This window comes from Bufo gargarizans, chromosome 8, assembly GCF_014858855.1.
Source record: "Bufo gargarizans isolate SCDJY-AF-19 chromosome 8, ASM1485885v1, whole genome shotgun sequence".
Classification (NCBI taxonomy): domain Eukaryota; kingdom Metazoa; phylum Chordata; class Amphibia; order Anura; family Bufonidae; genus Bufo; species Bufo gargarizans.
This window is the reverse complement of record NC_058087.1, coordinates 178,740,455-178,758,035: the sequence shown is the minus strand read 5'-3', so window position 1 is coordinate 178,758,035 and position 17,581 is coordinate 178,740,455. Positions and strand designations below refer to the sequence as shown.

At 46.6% G+C, this 17,581-nt stretch overlaps 1 protein-coding gene across 2 annotated transcripts in view; it reads right to left on the bottom strand.

Annotated features, from left to right (window-relative positions):
- Nucleotides 1–260: 260 nt before the first annotated feature.
- LOC122944933 (mucin-4-like) overlaps nt 261–17,581 on the bottom strand; it is a 39,835-nt gene continuing 22,514 nt past the window's right edge. Inside the window, exons 5-10 of one of the 2 annotated variants that reach the window (XM_044303675.1) lie at nt 16,890–17,047; nt 14,683–14,845; nt 13,156–13,347; nt 11,532–11,762; nt 1,964–2,105; nt 261–675 (exon numbers count right to left, since the gene is read on the bottom strand). In XM_044303675.1, the coding sequence (XP_044159610.1) occupies nt 601–675; nt 1,964–2,105; nt 11,532–11,762; nt 13,156–13,347; nt 14,683–14,845; nt 16,890–17,047 (961 nt within the window). In that variant the 3' untranslated portion in view covers nt 261–600. Of the gene's footprint in view, nt 676–1,963; nt 2,106–7,054; nt 7,122–11,531; nt 11,763–13,155; nt 13,348–14,682; nt 14,846–16,889; nt 17,048–17,581 lie in introns of those variants that run through there. The other variant, XR_006391072.1, reaches the window with a different exon arrangement.

The window sequence follows — 17,581 nt, the reverse complement described above, 5'->3', positions numbered from 1 at the left end:
TTCAACTCACGTATCGCATCCGTGCGGAATACTCGCCCGTGTGAAAGGGGCCTAAGGCATGCAGATTTGCAGTAATTGGTCTCTTTTGCCATTAGAAAATCCTGTGATCTTGTCTTTTTAATCATTATTTGTTGTAATTCTTGTGTTGCCTAAAATCACCATTCGTGGACCATGGATCTAGATGCATAAGCCTGCTTAGTTCTCATCAAGTAGAATCCATTGTGTCCCGGGTCCCTCGACAAATAAGCTGTACCCGCGTGTGCAGAGTGACACTTTATTATTGGTAATACAATAAGATTTTTATCTGTTGCAAGAATCAATCTGCAAGACAGTAGTCGATGATGTCATCAGACGGCCGTGATGTGTTAAGTCCAGAGCAGTCTCTAGTGGTCGACATGGGAGTTTCTGCAATCACATGGGATGATATACACCACACATAAGTGCTACACGCAGTATATAGTTTGTGCATGGTCAGTCTTACAGACACGGGGCTGACAAGTTTTGTAAGGAGTCGTTCGGTGACTCCTCCAATTGCAGGCACGGTCATGAGTGTCCTTGATAATGCTGTTCACCGGCCCTTCCCATAGGTGCTCCCAGCAGCTACGCAGTCCAGCTCCTCTCTGTGTTGACCAGCTCCATCCCTTCAAAGTAGGAATGGGGTCTGCGAGCGTGAAACTGGAAGGAAAAAAAAAGGTCACCAGTCTGAAGGATGTCTTAATAAATACAAATTTAAAGGGAGTTGTCCTAATTGTGCAATCCCTGTCCATCTGCCCAATGAGCATCATAGAATGGGGGATGTTGTATTCACTTGTCATTATTTTTCTGCATAGGGGGTAAGAAATTTGTGGCTCAAACCCAGGTAGCTTAAGAGTTGTCCCACCAAGTATATGCTGCAGTTTTCATACCAGCACCTCACGCTGAAAACTTTTGTAATTGCATGTAATTAAAAATTTAGCATAGCCGCTGAGTTATTCAAATGTATCTGTATAGCGCCACTGCTGTTTGATTTTGTCCTATTTCTCTGTCCACCTCGCTGAGGTGGACGCACATGCTCAGTTCCATAATTAAACTGCTTCCTGAGCTGTGATAGGGAGAGAGCTACAGCAGAAAGGACACACCCCTGAGGTGCCAGCTTGATATAAACCTAGCAGAGCAATGAATGGGTAGATCTTTGGATCCATGTGAGGTACAGGAAATGTTCTAGCTTTTTTTTTTTTTTTTAGAAAGAGATGGTCATGTACTATATGATGTACGATTGTCATTTTTTACATTAATCATGGCATAACCCCTTAAAAAATAAATTCTGCTGGGAAGGTGTCACAATGCTCACCTGCTTTATGACATGGTTTTACCATACTATGGAGGCATGCAACTGCTATGGGGCCTGCGCTGACCTCCTCTTTCCCATGTGAAAACTTCAATTTCATGCATCCACCACTGGGGGGAGCTCAGTGCAAACATGATTACAATTTCCTTTTTGGTCAACTGTAACTACATAAATTCCTATGTATTGAGCTCCCCCTAGTGGTGGCAGCCGCCTTCATAATAGATGGGAAGCAGGAGATTTGTCAATATATATTTGCCAGCTGCCTGATGTAAATACAATGAGAAATATGGGGGTCACAACGAGCACCATATTTACGAACCACCTGTTCCACTTTACTGAAGTCTGATAGGCTGAGTGAGACTTTTTTTATTACAATTTTTTGATTAAAATTTAATCTGATAAAATTAAATTGATCAGAAATCTGGGGCATTCTACATTGCCTGGGAGAGATTGACGCCGATGCACTGGAAAACTGGCTGAGGCTGAAAAACAGACAAGACTAGGACGTGCTCTATAATTTGCGGAATGGATGCAGACAGCACATGTGCGGTTTGCATTTTTTTGTTGCCCCATGAAAAATACAGTCATGTGAATGCTCCCTTACTGTGGGAAAGGTTACTTTTGCCTATTACGCACCGGAGACTGCAGGGACAGCTGGTGTAGGATGGGGAAGGGGGTCCAGTGGATGGGTTCCATGGGCCAGCTGCACACCGACACGTCGCTTGCTTTCCCGGAGTCAATCATCAAGTCGTTGACGCTGCTGCAACTCGTCTCCAGCCTGGAAGACAAAAAAACACGTGCAAACTTAGCAATCGCTGGTCAGTAACTTAAAGGGGAACTCTAATCAGAATACTCCTCATCATTGAAACCAATCAGACTACTGCTTTTTTCTGGGATATTGATCTAGAAACTTTGTAATAAATCTTAAAGGGGTCTTTCTACCAATAACATCCAGTACAGACCAAAAGTTTGGACACACCTTCTCATTCAAAGAGTTTTCTTTATTTTCATGACTATGAAAATTGTAGATTCACACTGAAGGCATCAAAACTATGAATTAACACATGTGGAATTATATACATAACAAAAAAGTGTGAAACAACTAAAAATATGTCATATTCTAGGTTCTTCAAAGTAGCCACCTTTTGCTTTGATTACTGCTTTGCACACTCTTGGCATTCTCTTGATGAGCTTCAAGAGGTAGTCACCTGAAATGGTCTTCACTTCACAGGTGTGCCCTGTCAGGTTTAATAAGTGGGATTTCTTGCCTTATAAATGGGGTTGGGACCATCAGTTGCGTTGTGGAGAAGTCAGGTGGATACACAGTCCTACTGAATAGACTGTTAGAATTTGTATTATGGCAAGAAAAAAGCAGCTAAGTAAAGAAAAACGAGTGGCCATAATTACTTTAAGAAATTAAGGTCAGTCAGTCCGAAAAATTGGGAAAACTTTGAAAGTGTCCCCAAGTGCAGTCACAAAAACCATCAAGCGCTACAAAGAAACTGGCTCACATGCGGACCGCCCCAGGAAAGGAAGACCAAGAGTCACCTCTGCTGTGGAGGATAAGTTCATCCGATTCACCAGCCTCAGAAATCGCAGGTTAACAGCAGCTCAGATTAGAGACCAGGTCAATGCCACACAGAGTTCTAGCAGCAGACACATCTCTAGAACAACTGTTAAGAGGAGACTGTGTGAATCAGGCCTTCATGGTAGAATATCTGCTAGGAGACCACTGCTAAGGACAGGCAACAAGCAGAAGAGACTTGTTTGGGCTAAAGAACACAAGGAATGGACATTAGACCAGTGGAAATCTGTGCTTTGGTCTGATGAGTCCAAACTTGAGATCTTTGGTTCCAACCACCGTGTCTTTGTGCGACGCAGAAAAGGTGAACGGATGGACTCTACATGCCTGGTTCCCACCGTGAAGCATGGAGGAGGAGGTGTGATGGTGTGGGGATGCTTTGCTGGTGACACTGTTGGGGATTTATTCAAAATTGAAGGCATACTGAACCAGCATGGCTACCACAGCATCTTGCAGGGGCATGCTATTCCATCCGGTTTGCGTTTAGTTGGACCACCATTTATTTTTCAACAGGACAATGACCCCAAACACACCTCCAGGCTGTGTAAGGGCTATTTGACCATGAAGGAGAGTGATGGGGTGCTGCGCCAGATGACCTGGCCTCCACAGTCACCGGACCTGAACCCAATCGAGATGGTTTGGGGTGAGCTGGACCGCAGAGTGAAGGCAAAAGGGCCAACAAGTGCTAAGCATCTCTGGGAACTCCTTTAAGACTGTTGGAAGACCATTTTAGGTGACTACCTCTTGAAGCTCATCAAGCGAATGCCAAGAGTGTGCAAAGCAGTAATCAAAGCAAAAGGTGGCTACTTTGAAGAACCTAGAATATGACATATTTTCAGTTGTTTCACACTTTTTTGTTATGTATATAATTCCACATGTGTTAATTCATAGTTTTGATGCCTTCAGTGTGAATCTACAATTTTCATAGTCATGAAAATAAAGATAACTCTTTGAATGAGAAGGTGTGTCCAAACTTTTGGTCTGTACTTTACATCACCTATCCACACGATAGGTGAAGAGTGATCTGACCAGTAGCGTCCCTGTCAGGATGGCTGTGCTTGCATGGAGCATGTTGAGAATCTGATCCTAGTGTGGAGAGATGGCGTACCCGATTGTCTTTGTGTATACGGGTAATGACGGCCATGCTGACTCCAGTGCATCCTTCAGTCACAGTGATAGCAGAGCAAAGCTAGTGATCTCTGTGAGACCGCTGCCCCCCGGTGTCTAACACTGGGATTACATGTATAGATTAATAATGTGTGGCCCACCGCAAACAGCCCCTTATATCTCATCTTCCTGTGGGTATTAGGGCTTAAGGGTACTTTCACACTTGCGGCAGAGGATTCCAGCAGGCAGTTCCGTCGCCGGAAATGCCTGACGGATCCGTCAAAACGTATGCAAACTAATGGCATTTGTCAGACGGATCAGAATCCTGATCCGTCTGGCAAATGCATTGAAATGCCGGATCCGTCTCTCCGGTGTCATTTCTAATTTTTGCGGTCTGAGCATGCGCAGACCGGAAGGACAGATCCGTTTTACCGGAACACTCGGCATTAATGCATTTCAATGGGAAAAAATGCCGCATCTGGCAAGAGTTCCGGAATTTTGGACGGAGATAATACCGCAGCATGCTGCGGTATTATGTCCGTCCTGAAAAGGCAAAAAGACTGAACTAAAGACATCCTGAGCGGATTTCTCTCCATTCAGAATGCATTAGGATAAAACTGATCAGGATTCTTCCGGTATTGAGCCCCTAGGACGGAACTCAATGCCGTAAAAGAATAACGCCAGTCACACTTCAATTTTAATACATTTAATGAGAGCCTAAAGATGAATCCTGACTGTGATTTTCTATGCCCTGGTGCACTGTGGTCTACAGGAGGTGGCACAGCATGGTAAAGCCACGTCATAGAGCAGGTGAGCGTTGTGACACCTCCCCAGCAGACCACACAATAGAGAAGTGAGCGGATCAGCTGGTTCTAGCTCATCTAGTATTTTCTATGGTAACACATGGAGTCTGCACTTTTCTGGTCACAATTCATGGAGTTAATCCCTCAGCACATTGTAACGGGGGCTGCGGCGTTCACAGAGTGGGCCTCATCATTGTCCTATAGTCCATGCTGCAGTTAAAGGGCCAGCGATTACAAAGTGGTCAGTTTATAATAGTACAGCAGCGTTATAAGAGGAACTGCTGACATCATTCAGGCCAAGGTATGTCTATGGAGGGTCTCAGCACTGGAAATAGATAGTATAAAGATGCAGAGGAGCAATGGCATGCCTACAATAATGGAGGCATGCGACTGCTATGGGGCCTGCGCTGAATTCCTTTTCCCATGTGAAAATTTTATTTGCATGGAGCCACCACTAGGGGGAGCTCAGTGCAAACAGATGATTGCAACTTCCATTTTGGTTAACTGTAACTGTATAAATTCCTAAGGCCTGAGCTCCCCCTAGTGGTGGATTAAAGTTTCATCTGATAACCGTGCTTGGCATTCTTCATTGCCTGGGAGTGATTGACGCAGACTCACTGGAAATCTGGGTGAAAAAGAAGGGTCCATACTAAGTTTTGCTATAGGGCCCTATGAGATCTGTGTACACTCCTGCAGAGGAGATTTTTCTGGCCGTCCCTATTAAAGAATATTGGGGGCGCATTCCCTATCTTTAGGTTCTTGGCATCCTCTAGATCAGAGGTCAGCTTCCTCAAGCAGGTCAGCTGTTTTATAAACTACATCTCCCAGTATGCTCCATTCACATCTATGAGAACAGCTGAGCAAGTGTGCATGCTGGGAGTTGTAGTGTTACAACAGCTAGAGTGCCAGAGGCTGCTGACCCTGCCCTAGATGGACCATGCAACTGCTTCGCTGAAACCATATTGGGGCCCTAGCCCCTAGACCGCTACACATTTCTCCTACAGTGACCACTACAGGTGAAATGTAGTATTACATGTGGCCATTCAATTGGATGGATGACCATGTATTACAGGGATGCTTAACAAGCGGCCCTCCAGCTGTTGTAAAACTACAACTCCCACAATGCCCTGCTGTAGGTTGATAGCTGTAGGCTGTCCGAGAATGCTGGGAGTTGTAGTTTTGCAACAGCTGGAGGGCCGCAGGTTGAGCATGCCTGGCCTACACCTATCAGTCTACAGCAGGGCATTGTGGGAGTTGTAGTTTTACAACAGCTGGAGGGTCGCAGGTTGGGCATCCCTGGCCTACAGCTATCAGGGCATGCTGGGATTTGTAGTTTTGCAACAGCTGGAGGGGCATCCCTGATGTAGTACATGGATGAGCTGGGTCTGCCAGGTAAAAAGCCGCTTTTTTTTGCAGCTAACGAGGACAGTTCCACCAAAATGCTCTCCATATGCTCTAGCAGGATATTTGGAAGACTAATGGGCTTCCCTCCCTGTGATACACACATCAGGGATCCTCTGTGTCACCTTGAGACAACACAAGGCCTGAAGCCGCGCACGGTCCGGGGACGCCGCCTGCTGAGCGCTAATTGATCTGTTTGCCTCCACGAATAATCGGACGCTCTTCCTGATTCCATGATGTCTGTTTAATGGAGCACAGGATGGAAAAACGCAGCAGGGAAATGAACCTTTAATTAAGCAGCAAGAATCACAGCGATCTATAAAACCAATGCCAGGGACGCATTGCAGAGGCCGGTGTCGCCGCCAACACCCCCTCCTTCCTTCCCCCTTGAAAAAAATAGTCTCTTCATTATTCCTAATTATCTGTGTGCTGCTAATAGGTGCAGGTGACACCACGGCGTGCCCATAGGGACTGATTTAGTGCCGTATGGAGGTTGACATTAATTGATTATGTCGGCCCGCGGCTGGCAGGCGGGGGTGACATTATAATCTGGCGTCTGTCGGCTCGTATATGACACGTGTCTGCTACTTATAGAAACCCCTGAGTGATTAATAATGTCCTACATGCGTTATACTATGGGCTGCACGGTGATAAATGTCGCCCTAGCCTAAAGCTTAAAGGGAACCTGTCCTCTCTACTATGCTACCCTCACTGAGCGTTTCTAAACATAGAAATTACACTTTTAATTTCATTTGCAGACGAATTAAATAAGTATTATGCATTTTTGTACTTACCGCCTTTTATGCTAATTAACAGATAAGAGTCATATCTTACTTGTGTGACCAGAGAAGAGTCATATTTTCTCCGAGTCAAGCTCCTCAGCTCCGTCTAAGAGACGCCCCTACAGATAAAATCTCGCGTGAGCTTCCTTGCTTCGAGTCTAGGTAAGCGCGCGCCCCCTAACCGTCCCCTCTTTTGCTAGATTGACAGCCTGCAGTGTCGCCGGGACCGCGTAAGTCTCGCGCATGCGCGGTGCGCTCCTTGGTAAGGCGCGATCCTGTCTCCGGCTGCCGCTGTTAGCCGGGTTTCACCGGCGCACTGCGCATGCGCGAGACTTGTGCCATCCCGGACGCGCCGCAGGCTGTCAATCTAAGAAAAGAGGGGACGGTTAGGGGACGCGCTTACCTAGATTCGAAGCAAGGAAGCCTCGTTTGCATACGACCTGCGGGGGAATAAAAGTTGTTTTACAGCGATCATGCGCCTCAGACATCTTACACAAGAACGTCAGTCGAAGACGGATGTTAACAGCTTTAAGGTACTGCTGGCGGTTTATGATCCATTTTGGCGCTGACAGGTTCCCTTTAAGCACTTACAGCATAGTCACGCCTCTGAGACCCTCACCTATTGGAAGAACAGGGCTCTGCTGACCCCCATTTTCTGATTCCCAGCTCTAAACACTTAAAGAGCACCCATCAGCAGGATCAACCCAATCAAACCAGGCATACTGACTGGTAGGGTCGTTCCTGCTGATTAAAATGATACCTGTCTTGGAAAATCGGTTGAGGAGTTTTCGAGCAAAAGTGACCTTTATTTTTTTAGGTAAATTAAGGCTTCAGGGGTGGGGCCAGCACTAGAAAGCCGGTAGGCTAGGCCCCGTCCTTCGGTGAACGGAGCCCTGATCTACATAGAGAATAGGTATTTTTTCTCGGAAACGCCACAGACAATTTTCGTAAGACAGGTATCACTTTAATCAGCTATATCAACACAGTATTGTTTGATTGGGTTGGTCCTGCTGACAGGTGCCCTTTAAGTAAAGAGGTGGCAGTGCCTGCTCCAAACAAGCAGTTCATTGTATAATGTAACTTTCAGATCTACTTTATGCTTCCTGGTCATTTTCAATATCTCTGTTTGCTGTCAGTGAATGGTTCCCACAGTTTGAGTGCAGAGCTACAATTGTATCCAGTCTAGAAAATAATGTGCGACTTTAGACCTGGGCTACATGGCGACTTTGGTTACGCAAGAGCAAGTCGCATACAGGTTTAAAAAAAGTGCGATTTGTCTGCGACTAAAGTCGCACAAGGGTGTAATTTGACTGTAGTTCACAGTTCACGTGTGATTTAAGATTTAGTGATTCTCAGGTGCATACGACTTAGGCCTTATGCACACGACTGTTGTTGTGTCCCGTGTCCGTTGTTCCGTGATTTTCTGCGGACCCATTGACTTTCAATGGGTCCGTGGAAAACTCGGCTAATGCACCGTTTGTCATCCGCATCCGTGATCCGTGTTTCCAGTCCGTGAAAAAAATATGACCTGTCCTATTCAAGTCAATGGGTCCGTGAAAAAACACGGAGGCACACAAGATTGTCATCCGCGTCCGTTTTTTTCCTATCATTTGCATGGCAAACTTGATTTTTTTTTTACTTTCCTTCATGTCTGGTGATCCTCCAAAAATAAAGGAAGACACACGGAAACAAAAACGGAAACGGATCACGGAACAACGGAACCCCATTTTGCGGACCGAGAAAAACAACTGTCGTGTGCATGAGGCCTTAAGCTATATTCACACGACCCTATCCGTTTACCAGTCCGCAAATGGCGAATCCACAAAATACGAACGCCGTCTATGTGCATCATATCAAATTTCACCACCCCACTGTCAAAATGCCTATTCTTGTCCCCAAACAAAACAAGTCTGCGGCGTGGCTGCACGGATGCGGACAGCACACAGATTACACTCATACTCTGTCAGCATTTTTTGCGGCCCCATAGAAATGAATGGGTTCGAGTGCAATCCGCAAAATATGCGGATTTGGTACAGAACGAAAATATGGTGGGGCGAATGCAACCTTAGGCCCCTTTCACACGAGCGAGTTTTCCGCGCGGGTGCAATGCGTGAGGTGAACGCATTGCACCCGCGCTGAATCCGGACCCGTTCATTTCAATATGGCTGTGCACATGAGCGGTGATTTTCACTCATCACTTGTGCGTTGCGTGAAAATTGCAGCAGGTTCTATATTCTGCAAGTGCGGATGCAATGCGTTTTTCGCAATCATTACTGACATTGCGGCGATGTGGCTTCGAGATCTTGGTTTTGCACGGTCAGTTGTCGCCTAGCATATTCCACAACACAAATCTCTTTCCTTTCCTGACAGTTTGCTACAATGTATCAGTTTGGACCCTAGTATTGTCTATACAGCATACATGTAGCAAACCCTCAGCTGTGAGATGTGTTGGGTTCCAGCTTGAATTTAGTATATTATAAAGTTTCAGCACTGTACATTATATCGAAGATCATACTTTACATTAACGCCAGTGAGCAGGGATGCACTTTTCCCGCCCATTTTTTCGCTGTTAAGGTCATGTTGCGTGCTGGAGAGGACTACACGTGTCCGCGCAGTGTGAAGCCTCCACACTCTCGTATGATCTGTCCTCCCCCCTGGCAGTGCTACCCTCAGCATCCTCCCTGTAGCAGCAACCACCGCCGCGCTCCCAGTGCCGACGGACCAGCGTAACCATGACAACAGCTCAGCCAATCACAGCCCTGCGTTCCCTCACGTTCCAAATACCTTCACAGCTAAGGTAATGGGGGGCGGGGGGGGGGGGGGGTTCTCGGAGCTGCTCCAGGATTAAGTAACCCCTGCAGTGCTGGAGCAGCTGGGGAAAGATGCAATAGTTTGCTACGAGGATCGCCTGATTAGATATTCACTGCACATCCTCCAGACGCTGCTCCACCTGCGCATGTGCTCAATTATAGGCAGACATGCAAATCGCCTGTGTCTGTCTGGCTCTTCCACCCAAAACATTTTAACCCTTCAGTTTCTCATTCTAGGGGGCTGTCAAGTCAATAGCCGCCAAATATACGGCGTGATTACACTAATGAGATCAACAAGCATCGCAACGCCTAATACAACGGACTGACACTGATCATATATCATCGCTCCACCCGGAATTTATGGTCGTGGATAAAATTTATGACCTTCACAAAGAATTTTGTGACCCTCTCTGTGTTACGCCAGGGCCCGATGGCAACTTGTGGCCGTATAACATTAAGATCGTAAATGTCGCACTGACAGTTTCACCCCATGATGGCGAACACACTGGATGAATCGGGTCACAACACAACGTGATTATAAAACGTGTCTTCTTAGTAAAGGTGAATTCACACCACTAGGATCCTACCTGATTTCAGTGAGAAGTGCTACGGGGCCCTTGGAAGAAGGGGGCCCAGCTATAGCTAGTCCCATCCCCTTCTGCAATTCATTGGTTGTCCACGACCTTCCTCTACAGCAAGGATCAGCACTAAAGCTGTTGTGACACTACTACTCCCAGCATGCACACTCACTCGGCTGTTCCTAAAATTCCTATAGAAGGGAATGGAGCATGCTGGGAATTGTAGTTCAGCCGCAGCTAGAGCGCCCAAGGTTGCTGACCCCTGCTCGACAGAGAAATTGCAATTTTGGCAATGAACAAAAGGGTCAGGAATCATGGAAATGAGAGCATTTATACCAGGCTCAGACTGGTTGCTATGGAAACATGGCCTAAAAGTAGCATTTTTTTAATGTATTTTGTTTGTCAGGAAACATTCCCATAGCAACCAGTCTTCTTCACATTTAAAGGGCATCTGTCAGCAGTTTTGTTTTGTATGTTATACGTGCACTTGGCAGCTGAAGGCATCTGTGTTGGTCCCATGTTTATATGTGCCCGCATTGCAAATGAGCGTCTAGGAGCAACTGGGGCGTTGTCGTTACACCTAGAGGCTCTGGTCTCTCTGCAACTGTCACACCCTCTGCACTTTGATTGACAGGAGCAGGTGTGATGACATTTACACTGCCTGGTCCTGTCAATCAAAGTGCAGAGGGAGTGGCAGTTGCAGAGAGAGCAGAGCCTCTAGGTGTAATGGTAACTCCCCCGTTGCTCCTAGAGGCTCATTTGCATATATTAAAACATCATTATTCTCAGCAATGAGGGCACATATGAACATGGGACCAACATGGATGCCTTCATAGTATCCAAGAGTCCCAAATTTGACAGGACTGTCCCCGATTTTCAGAGACAATCCCAATAAATCCCACTTGTCCCTGCCCAAAAAATGTAAACCCTCCCCAAAAGTTGGCATTCCCAAAGTTTCAGTACCCACAGAAACTCCTACAAAACCCCCCACCTTGGGTTCATCTGCATCAACCTGGCCCTCTGGAGGTAGCGGGAAACAGGAACAGTTGGAAGGTTTGTGTAACGAGATTCCCAATACTTGACCATCCCCATGGTAACAGCCTTGGTTCTGTTCTGTTTCCAGCGCCGCCCCGTCTATTACCTGGGTTGGGCCCGGGCGGCCTGCTGGGGCTGGTTTGTTTGGGAGCCGCTCCTTGCACCGTCCTGACAGCCGCACACGCAGCTCCCCAGAGCCTGCAGGGGAAAGACCTCTTCAGAGCTGCTGAATGCCGGGTTATCCAGGGAGTTGAGCGACGCTGAGGCCGTCAGCCATGTTTGTGAAGGGCACCAGAAATGCGTGGGGACATCGTCAAAGCGACTGAACCTCCTGTAACTAAGAGAAGGAAATCTGTCTTAAAAGCCTGAAGTCAACGGCAACATGTATCATGTACTAACATCGTCTACGGAAAATGTCTCAGTCCTGGAACACGTGTATTAAAGGGCATCTGTCAGCAGTTTTGTACCTGGCAGCTGAAGGCATCTGTGTTGGTCCCATGTTCATATGTGTCCGCATTGCTGAGAAAAATGATGTTTTAATATATGCAAATGAGCCTCTAGGAGCAACGGGGGCGTTGCCGTTACACCTAGAGGCTCTGCTCTCTCTGCAACTGCCGCGACCTCTGCACTTTGATTGACTGGGCCAGGCACAATCACATTTCCACTGCCTAGCGTTGTCAATCAAAGTGGGCAGAGCGTGGCTGCTGCAGAGAGAGCAGAGCCTCTAGGTGTAATGGAAACGCCCCTGTTGCTCCTAGAGGCTCATTTGAATATGATAGAACATAATTTTTCTCAGCAATGCGGACACATATGAACATGGAGCCAACACGGATGCCTTCAGATGCCAAGCGCACATGTAACAGGTCAGCCAGTGTCATAGGTACAAAACTGCTGACAGATGCCCTGTTTTCCGCTACAGGAAGAACGTGTCTCAGTTTTATTATACCGACTCCATTTCGTGTTGTGAGAGGCAGGACGCGGCTCTCACACAATTTTCATGGAATCTAAGAAACCCTACTATATCATTGCCGATATCAACGTTCATCTCTGGTTACCATAGCAACAGCTAACCGGGCCGCTTCCACTGCCGTCGTCCCCTTTCGCATCCTGAACAAGGGTCTTACTGCTTCTGCGGCCAGCAGGAGGCGAGCAAGGGACGTGAAATCTGGGGACAGGATCAAAGCTCCAGCGAGCGGAGGCAGCGGCGCGCGACATTGCCGGAGATTGCTTGCACTGCATTAGCGAACCTGTCATTAGGACTGGGGCATCTGTAAGGCGTCCGATGAAGGCAGAGCTAATGGGCACAACTGTATCCCATAGGCTAAACGAAGTGCGGGGAGCCTAAAATATACCGCCCCCCACCCCCAAGTACAAGGTGGCCATTAGCTTACACAGTGCACTATCATTTACTTGTGGTCCTCACAAAATAACAATTTTGAAGCATATTTGACAGGAATGCACACAGTGATTTCCTTCTGTTATTCCTCCTGGAAAAGTATGACTACACTGACAATACCAATGGCCTTATCAATAACTTGCGCCCTTAGACATTTTGACAATCTCAGTACTTGAATGGTGTGAGCCTGTGCAGGGACAATATACATTCCCAGGAGGAATAACAGAGGAAAAGCAGAATGCACAGTTGGCTAGCACAAGCGGCAAAGCCACAGCTACAGGACTGGATGACGCAGCCGTAGGCTACTCTATAGTATACTGTCTATGTTTTTTACCTGCTTTGAGTCTGAGCCACTTTCTGCTGCAGGATCTGTGTCTGGAACCTCCGAACCAGGATGAAAACCGCGGCCGCAGCACAAATGATGATGCAGAACACGACGGCGCAGGCGATGGCGGCGAGGCGGTGATGAGTCATCCTGTAGTCACAGGTTTGTCCCATGTACCAAAAGTCTCTGCCAATTGGACACCTGAGGGTTAGGAAAGAATACACAGTGACTGACGGGAAACGTACTCAAATACAACCACCAGCAAGTGAACAATTGTCCCAGAGCTGAAGAAGAACTACAAGTCTCAGCATACACTGCCATCGTGTAGATGTAGAAGGAGGGACATGAAATACTGTTCTTTTCTGATACCATGGGGGTAATTTATTAAGACCGGCGTTTTAGACCCCTATATCTGGCGGTGGATCTACAGAAGTTATGAAGAGGCGCCGGCCTCTACATAACTTTCGGCATATCCAGCGCCTTTTTGTTTGTAAACCTTTTCCTTTTTCCTTGCTGTCTTACATTTAGACCATTTTCTGTGCCTAAAACAGGCGTAGAAAATGATGAATGAGACGGACCTGCCAGCCCGTCCCCGCCCACACCCACTTTTTTAGACCTGGCGTAAGCAGGGAAAAGTCGCAGATTGTGGCGTAACTAACCGTGCGGCAGAAATATGCCTGATGTAGGTGTATTTCTGGATAATAAATGGACCCCTATGTGTTTTCTGCGGCTTATCACTGTATAGCCAAAACCTTTCCATTCCTCATCATCTCTTCTTGCTGTCAGTGAATGGGAACATTCTTGTGTGCATCCAGAAGTTGATAACCCAAAGGTTCATTGAAACAAAGAAAGATAGAAGTGTTCCAAACCCCTGCATCAAAACTTCCCAAATTTGTGCACATAAATGTGCGACTTTTTGCTGTTTTATGCTTTTTTCACCACTTTTCTAAAATGTTGGTGGGAGGAAGCAGGGACTACGCAGCCAAACAAACTTAACCTGATCTCCAGCAGAAAACTGGCGTAGATTTCAGCACTGACCTACTGAAATTTGCCAAAATTTTCAAAAGGCACACACCTGTTAATAAATTTGGCGTATCTTATATCAGTGTATTTTATAAAAAAAAAAATATTTAGACTGGCGGAAAAAAAATCCCCACAGTGATACATTGGAGGGAGACATGCACCCATGGGAGAAAAGGAACGTTCCTGTTTACATCCAGAGGCTAAAAACCATCAGACCTGCCTCTCCAGGGCCTACAGAATTCAGGGCAATGTAGTTGATCCACGGCTTTTAAATAGAGCAGAGCATATCTGGATGCCCTCACGGAGCAGTGTGCTGCTGGATATAGTGGTTGTTAGCTGTGCTACTAGGACATATTCAGGATGTTTTTTAACTTTTTGATGTGAACAAGAATGTTTCCATTCACTGGCAGCAAGCAGATGTCTTGAGGAACTGAAACACAAAGTCTACTAGAAAGTTGCAGAGCTCTTTATGGACGACTTCCTCTGCACCATTACCATGGCAGATCTACTCACTGGCACTCAGGGTCCTGCCCTTTGCGGTGGATGCAGATGCCGTTGTTGTGGCAGAAAATGCTGTGACAAGGTGACAAACAGAGGGCGCTAAACTTCCGAAGAGGCACACACTGGAAACTCCGAGGACAAGCGAACCAGTCTGTACATGGATCGGCATGATTGTCTGTGGGGAGGAGATAAATAGGAGTGAGACAGATTATACTCTGTTCTTGACACATCCTGTTACCAGGGACCACAACACCAAACAGCAGGAGTACTAAACCACTGGACACTTACACCAGTGGACACCAAGGACTGGGGGAGTAAGCCACTGGACACCAGGGACTGGAAGACTGAACCACTGAACACCAAGGACTGGAATATGAAACCGCTGGACACCAGGGACTGGAAAACTGAACCACTGAACACCAAGGACTGGAATATGAAACCGCTGGGCACCGGGGACTGGAATATGAAACCACTGGACACCAGGGACTGGAATATGAAACCACTGGACACCAGGGACTGGAATATAAAACTGCTGTACTCCAGGGACTGAAATATTAAACCGTTGGGCATCGGGGACTGGAATATGAAACCACTGGACACCAGGGACTGGAATATAAAACGGCTGTACTCCAGGGACTGAAATATTAAACCGCTGGACACTACGCTGGGGACTGGTATATTTATAAACCAGACATAGGGAAAAGACATATTAAATCACTGGGCACTAAGGGATAAAATATTAAACTACTGGATACAACAGACTGGAATATAAAACGGCTGTACTCCAGGGACTGAAATATTAAACCGCTGAGCACCGGGGACTGGTATATTCAACCTCGAGACATCAGAGAATGGAATATTAAACCGCTGGGTACTAGAAAATAAAGGACCACCTGGCACTGGAATATTTAACCACTTATTAGACTACTGGACACCAGGGACTGAAAAATTAAACCGCTGGACACCAGGGACTGGAATATTTATAAACCAGACATAGGGAAAAGACATATTAAATCACTGGGCACTAAGGGATAAAATATTAAACTACTGGATACAACAGACTGGAATATTCAACCACTAAACACCAGGGACTGGGATATCAAACTACTGGACACCAGGGACTGGTCTATTAAACTGCTGGACACCAGGGGCTGGAATACTGTACTGCTGGACACAAGGCACTGGAATATTCTACCACGGGACAGAAGGGACTTGAATATTCAACCACAGGACACCAGGGACTGGAATATTCTACCACAGGACACAAGGCACTGGAATATTCTACCACAGGACACAAGGCACTGGAATATTCTACCACGGGACAGAAGGGACTGGAATATTCAACCACAGGACACCAGGGACTGGAATATTCTACCACAGGACACAAGGGGCTGGAATATTCAACCACAGGACACAAGGGACTGGAATATTCAACCACAGGACACAAGGGACTGGAAAATTCTACCACAGGACATAAGGGACTGGAATATTCTACCACAAGACACAAGGGACTGGAATATTCAACCACAAGACACTAGTGACTACAATATTAATCCACTGGACAGCGGGAACTGAAATATTACACCACTAGACACCAGGGACTGGTATATAAAAACCACTGGACATAAGGGCTAAGGGTATTAAATCAGTGGACAAAATGAAGGCACTGGAGAACAGACACTGAATACTATACCTACTGGGACTGAGTAACTATTCCACTAAATACCAGGGACCGGTATACTTAACTACTGGAAGCCTGGAGCATTAAACCATAGGCCTGCAGGGACTGGGGTACACCAATTCATTAGACTGGGGCACTTAAACTAGACCAGAAATCCGGGTGCCAAACTACTGGACACCTGGGATGTGATGACTAAACCACTAGATACCAGGGACTATGTACACCACAGAGCAGGCCTTCATTTTACTGGACAACATCTCATTTTTGTCTGAACTGGGTACCATTCAGTCTACTATAAAACAGGAGGATGATGCCACGTCCACCAGGGGGCATCAAATGTACTGAAATGTGACGGTAGTGGCGCACAGGCATTTATAGAGGAAGCTATGAGCAGCGGGAGGCACAGATATAGGACGGGTCATTGGGTCACCTCCCTGCAGAGTGATACCTTCCCCTCCCGTCACATGCAAACAGAGAATAGGTCAAAGTTCAAATCATCCCTAATGCATCACGACGTAATGGATCGGGGTCAACTTACCCAACAGAGTTGTGTTATAGATTCTATAGGCCAAGGGTTTCTTCGAAGACCCAAAAAGCATGGATGGATTAGAGAGGACAACTTCCTGTGTGGCAGACATCAGGCTCCCTGGGCGCACGCAGAACAGCACTTTGTATTCCAAGACCGTGCCAGCCGTCCTGAAATGACAAGCAGAGGCTATTGCCAGGACGCCTGAAAGGCAGATTTACTAACTGCATTAAAAATATCCTGCAATAGTAAAAAGGGCAAAAACCTATTGCGCATCCTGCATACTAAGCATGCAGGTATGTGGGGGCAAGGGTGCACTTGGCTGGTGATATCGCTCTATAACGCTGTGAACTGGCAAAGACATGCTCTGCTGCAGCGCAAATATCTTCCTGGCCACAGCTTCCCCGGGCGATTGCTGGGAGCAGTAGTCCTCATGCTGTTCTTGCATTTTCCTGAAGCTTCTCTTACAAGAGAAACCTAGAACAAACCTGTGTAGCCTGAAGCGGCAGTATACTGTACAGCAGACAAAAATTCCTGTGATCACTTCTGTACATGTGCAATATGTGCATAGAGGTTATGGAGAACTTTGCACTGAAATGTTCTACCATTTGCTGCTGTGGAGTGTGTGTAAATCCTTCACTTAGCTGCTGATGCTGCTGATTCTGACATAGATCTGGCACTGCTCCTTGCTCTGTTGCCTATCT